A 6,000-nucleotide genomic window follows, 5' to 3' on the forward strand; every position below is an offset into this window, starting at 1 on the left:
ATGAGAGGAAGCTGGAAATTGTGTGTCCTGTGTATTAAGTCTCTGTTCTGTGGTTGAAACACTCAAGGCCAAAGAAGAAACAAGCCTACAGAATGCTAAAATTGCTGATCCAGTCATGCTGTGGTTAATTTGTAGGCTGAATGGAAACATTTTTACTTGTGACTGAAAGGCAAAAAACATGCGTGACTGAAGGAGAGCAGTGGCCTGCAGTTAGTTTCTCATTAGAGTGGCAGAGTAGGTGGTGGAAATGCTGAGGCATCCACTATAAGCCAAGGAGTATGTCACCATCAACACAGCATGCAAACAGGTCTAGCTGAAATTGAGCTAAAGAGGTTCACATCCTTCCTGCTCCTTATGAACAGAAAAAAACTGCAGAAATTGTGATACAGTCTCACCACATACTGAGTTTCATCATTGATGCTATCTAAGTTCCAAAGCTTAACTGAGTCTTCTATACAAATAATGTTTATGCACATGCAATTGTAATAAGCAGGCAAAGTGAGTGTGTATGTATGTTACACATAAAAACACTGCTGATTAAATAATACAAAGGATTTATTGGCACCATTTAGCATTATAAAGATTACAAGAGTAAATGCCCCTCTGTCATGTGAAAACATTACAATAAAACATACATTAACAAACCATTTTACATTTTAAATACTGTCATTACTCACAGAATGCACAAAGTCATCAACATTAACAAAATAACACAATAACAAAATCATACTGCATTCAAATGTTATATGAATATAATATACTCAAAACACACTTAATTCATATCTTAATATTCACAAAATACACCACATTTATATGCTAATAGTGTTTTGCATATTGCTTAAACTACCCAGCAGCAATACAGAATGAGGCTTTGGGCTGGTGTAGAGCTGTGATGTGGACAGGGGGTTTCTCACTAGGGGCTTTTGTGGTTATCACCTCTCTAAAAAGGTTACTCATAACATTACAGTACTGTGTACTTACAGTGGCAAAGATATGCAAATACATAATCAGAAATACATTAAATATGGAGGACATTTTCTCCACAATTGTCCTCAATATGGATTCAATTTATTCACAGCAGCTTTCTCTTTCATGCATGTTCCCTGTCAATGAATTGCACTTTTTGCATGTGTAAAGTTCAACACAATATTCATTTATTGCCTCAAGTATGTTGTGCACTGAGGACAAACCATAATGATTCAAGTCATTTACAGTTCTGGTTTTCTGGTGCTTGGTCTGCTCTAGTCTCATGTTCTCTTTCTCTGAGGAGGGTAGAGGATGGTAGCATATTCTACTCCTTCCTGGACCTTTGGTGCCTCTGCTAGGGTTGGTCTGTCTGGTTGTTTATGAAAGTTCAGAACCCCATACTCAATAGTGCTCACAGCAGGTACTGTACTGCGCATTGGGCATTGTCTCTGAAACATCACACAGCACAAATTCAATGGATAATTCAATGTAATTCAAAGGATAATGTTCATTTCATGATGTAGAATCAAATGTTGTATTCATACCTGCTGTGAACTGGGGCTCTGTGCTGGTGTGTCATCTGTAAAAAAAGCTTCAAAGATTAATAATGTTACTCATACTTTATGCATTTCTGGTCTGGTCTGTTTTTTTGTGTCTTCAATTGAAGTCATTTAGACAAGTTAAAATGACAAATAAGCTCAATAATGTTTCCAAAGTTCTAGTTTCCAGAGTTGAGGGTGAGGAAGGAAGCAGCTCATAAGTTCACAGTGAGTGCATTTCATACTTTCCAACGCTTAATATTTCCGCAAACAAAACCTACCAAATTGTTATTTAGGCAGCTTTGGAAGAATCAACAAGGAACCGGATTTCATGGTTATCTTATATATTTAAATTGTATACATTTTATGTCTTTATGTGCATGTCAATCTGGGTTGTACCTGTTTTTCTTGAAGTCCAATAGAACCAGCCCAACATTCCTGACAGCACAAACACAGGCATGATCACTAGGATACTGAAGATTAAGATCTTTGTGATAATTTCTGATTGGGTCATTTTCCTGGAATCATCATTACTGACTGGAGTTTCTGCAAAAAATCAATAAACTTTTTATCCTGCATGTCACAGAATTTACAACTAAATATACAATATACAGTTTAAAATAAATTCCTAAACCTACAGTAATAGAGTGAACAATAGCTGTAGAGTATGCTTTCAGATCATAACTATTGACATAGGGCTTTGTTATATTATATTGAATAAAATGTAGTGTCAATGTGTCTGGTTTTCTGAGAGAATGCTCACCTGCTGTTGTATTAGTATCAGAATATACAGTCAGATTAACTTTGTTGCTCTCAATAAGAACCATTTGTTGATTCTCTACATATAATGCCAGCTGATAAACTCCCATATGTGTTTTGCTGAGATGTGGGAAGTACAGATAAACGTTCGTGGACGATATGTTAATGTAGAACTGTGTACAGTTTGAGGGGCTTTCAGTCCATTTGAAGCCTTCAATCTTTTTGTCATCTCTGCGCACAACCAAGCTCTTATAATCTATTTTACTGCTGTTCAGTGATTCAAATGTGAAATTAATCCAGGCGTCCTTCCCAACTGTCTTATTAACGCTGCTGACATTAGATTCCACTGAAAGAAGAAAAGTGTGCAAGTAAAAATACTGAAGTAATAACAGCCATAAATTACAAAAATATTGTAATATTTATTTCACAACATTATAATGTGAGTACTTGCCCATTTAACCCTCTGAGGTTTCAGGGCATTTTCTCAGGGCATTCCTTTAATCAAATTTACTTATTGCATGATGCCCATATCTCATATAAAAATGTTCAGACCAATCTCAGCTGTCTTCCTAATGAGTATCATTTGACAATACAGCATAAAGAAATAGTATGGCCCTACAGCTGATAATATGAAGTCAGATTTTTAAAAGTGTTTCATATTTCATACTCGTGTAGGTGATTATTTGGTTTTAGAAATAATTTTATCAAAGTGTTAGGTTCACAAAAGTAGTTAAATTAATATATATATAAATTGTATAATTTTAATAGCATAATTTTACTGACAAAATTTCATTTCTGTGTTTACAATAAAAAAAAATTTACAAACAGCAAAACTGACCATTTTGATCTGTCTATTCATTCCAGGAGAGCAGCTCTCTGTCTCCGTTCTTTCTCTATTACACATTATAACTGTAGACATGATGGCTTTGGTGTAGTTTAAGATAACGCTTGTATACAAGTTTACACTCAGGTCAAAGGGTACAGTGTACAACAGGTTCGGAGGATTGACAACACATAAAAATGCCATGAAAACCTATAGGTGGCAAAAACATAAATTATATGTTGTTTATATGCTATATGTCTTGGTTCCTCTCAATATATCTTCCTCATGCTCTTAGGGAGTTTTTTCTTGCCTCTGTCTCCCTTGGCTTGTTCACTGGGAGCCTGGACACTTGAAAAGCTGCTTTTTGACAGCAACTGTTGTAAAAGTTGTGTTGGAGCTGTGTTGAGCACTGTTTAGTGAATTAAACTTTATGCCAAAGCAATCTGTCCAATTTGTGTATCATATGAATACTCAGTTACGGATATGAAATTGCACATCTGAGCTGGGAGTATTGGCCAATACCAAATATAACTGATTCTACTGCCCTTTTTTTCTTTCTTGTTCATTTTAAAATCCTTATCATTGTACAGAATTGATAATGATTCTTCACACATTACATTAGAAGCTTTTAATAGCAACAGATAAAAGATTAATTCTACACAAAACAATTTGTTACACATTTGTTGCCGATTCAGACTGTATCACTTTGGCAGCTGGCTTGTCTTTCCATTTGGATTGTTGTTGGAGAGGCAAAGGGAATAACTAAATTATGGTTTAGTTTTTGAGTATCCTTGTTGGAATGTACTACAGATCAACACAAAAAATTAATGTCACTGCATCATATCATAGCAGTTATGCAAAAAACAACAATCTTACTGTAAATCAAACTAAAAGGTTAGCTGGCAAATGACAGCAACAGTGTAGCTGTATTTTCAATGTTCAGTAATAGCTTGTTTCTACTTACAGTGATGTTTGTCTTACTGCACTGGAAGTAGTTTGGCCAGCTGAATGTTATGAATTGAAATTCAAATTACATCTGCTTGTAAGCTTATGGCGAGCACTCTGCCTAATTATAATTCAACCATTTAAACCTATATTGAATTTTATTTAGATTATTTCTTATGTGCATTATCAAATACCCAACTCTTTAAATATATTTATCTAATTATATGTTTATTCTACAATTCTATGTTTAATGTACTTCTATGAGAAGTAGTACTTAATTATTATTATTTTATGTCTTTGAGGAAATTCTCTCTCTGCATTTAATCCATCTGGACTGAATACACACTAAATACAGCACTTAGCACAGCACCAATTAGCACAGTACATACCAGGGCAGTGATAAAAATATTAGTGGACAGTCACCTAATGCAGCAGCTGGGAAGCAACTTAGGGATTAGTTAGCCTTGTTTAAGGGCACTTCAGCCATGTCTGCCCCCTACAAATGCAGCCTAGTTAATTATTCAGTCAGTCAGTCAGCCAGCCAGCATATCTGTCTGCATGTTCTATCATGCGACTGTATTGTCAATATATATTAAACATAAATGTCTCAATGCATCTGAGGTGATACTTTCAACCTGAAATACATAAAGTTATTTAAAAATGAGAATGGGTTGGTTGTAAAACTAGAAATCCTGAAGTCTTCAAAGGAGTTAGATACATTTTACACAGCACAGCTGTCACAGTTTCCATGATCCCAAGGAAATTACTAAGAATATCAAGACTGTTGTTTTTGTAGCTCAGTTGTCACTGCTCATTTTTACTTAAATATTAATCACACCTACCACACACACTGTAGCCAAAATTAGGCAAATGAACAACATATAATTTAAACCAAATCAAATTTCTGCCTTGAGAATGTCTATATGAATATAACAGATATGACAAGAAATAACAACTTTTTACATTGGTTAAAAATTGCTCATAATTGTCACTCTTATTGTCTTTGTTACTTTTAATATTAATTTCACCCACCACACTCCAGCCAAAATTAGGTATATAAACTAAATCAAATTGAAATTAAATCTAATTTCTGTTTGCATTCATCTTCTGTCTGGGGAAATATCTTAGATGCAACATTGTTTTTTTAAGGTGAAACAATTATAAAATAATCAGGTCACAATGAAATCAAGTTTCTCACCTTGAAGAGTCATGTGTACCATGAATAAATAGAGAAAGAGTTTTTTGGTGTGAAGAAACATGTTGGGCTGCCACCAGTGAGATGAGGAAAGCGAAACGGTAGCTGGCGGTAACTAGCAGATGTCTGGCTTCCTCTGAGGTTGGGCTTATTTTTACTTTGCATGTTACCTTTTCCTGTGTTCTTGTATTTATGAGAAGCCCTATGTCATAGGGGAGGTACAGACAGACAGGAAGTATGTACATGTGCTGTCAGATCTACTTACAGAATCTGAGATTCTATTTTATTTCCTCTATAGTCTAATGCTTTCCTGCAGTGCTGAAAATGCTAAATTGTTTAGCAAAATGTACTGTACAAGAAAACATGATTAAAGGTGAATCCAGTATCAAGTGTCTCTCAATGTTAGAGTTAAAATATGATTATGAACTTTGGTTTCTGAGGCTGTCCTGAAATCTGGAGTGAGGGGGACACTTCGAGATACCATATGTATATGTCCATGTCCCTATGTATGTGTCCACGTTCCTATGGGGATATTTTTTTATTTGTGCTTGAGAACATACACTGGCCTCATTAGATTAGATTTACGATGGACCCATTAAATTCATGCTATTTCACAGTGTGCGCTATTGCATCAATTATGAAGACAAACTCAGTTTGTTGTGCCAACTAATTATCTTTTGTTCAGATAATATATTGTTCATGTGTATATAGTATAACATTCAAATTGAGTTTAACATATTCATAATTTCAAACAACAAAATAATTATCTTTTA

The 6,000-nt window shown here is 34.8% G+C and overlaps 1 protein-coding gene across 1 annotated transcript; it reads right to left on the reverse strand.

The window, feature by feature from the left end:
- Positions 1–567: 567 nt before the first annotated feature.
- LOC143528396 (uncharacterized) lies at positions 568–5,369 on the reverse strand. Its single transcript, XM_077024111.1, has 5 exons — positions 5,231–5,369; positions 2,269–2,610; positions 1,905–2,051; positions 1,512–1,546; positions 568–1,415 (listed from the first exon to the last, which is right to left on the reverse strand). The coding sequence occupies exons 1-5, from the start codon at positions 5,289–5,291 to the stop codon at positions 1,248–1,250; spliced, it is 753 nt and encodes a 250-aa protein (XP_076880226.1). The 5' UTR covers positions 5,292–5,369; the 3' UTR covers positions 568–1,247.
- Between the last annotated feature and the right edge of the window lie 631 nt (positions 5,370–6,000).

Source organism: Brachyhypopomus gauderio, chromosome 12 (assembly GCF_052324685.1).
Source record: "Brachyhypopomus gauderio isolate BG-103 chromosome 12, BGAUD_0.2, whole genome shotgun sequence".
NCBI classification, from domain to species: Eukaryota; Metazoa; Chordata; class Actinopteri; order Gymnotiformes; family Hypopomidae; genus Brachyhypopomus; species Brachyhypopomus gauderio.

Coding starts and splice junctions, on each gene's coding strand:
- LOC143528396 (XM_077024111.1), bottom strand. CDS start 5,291: ATGTTTCTTCACACCAAAAAACTCTTTCTCTATTTATTCATGGTACAC. Junction 1,547..1,904: donor TTGGACTTCAAGAAAAACAG/GTACAACCCAGA, acceptor CTTTTTTTACAG/ATGACACACCAGCACAGAGC. Junction 1,416..1,511: donor AGAGCCCCAGTTCACAGCAG/GTATGAATACAA, acceptor GTGATGTTTCAG/AGACAATGCCCAATGCGCAG.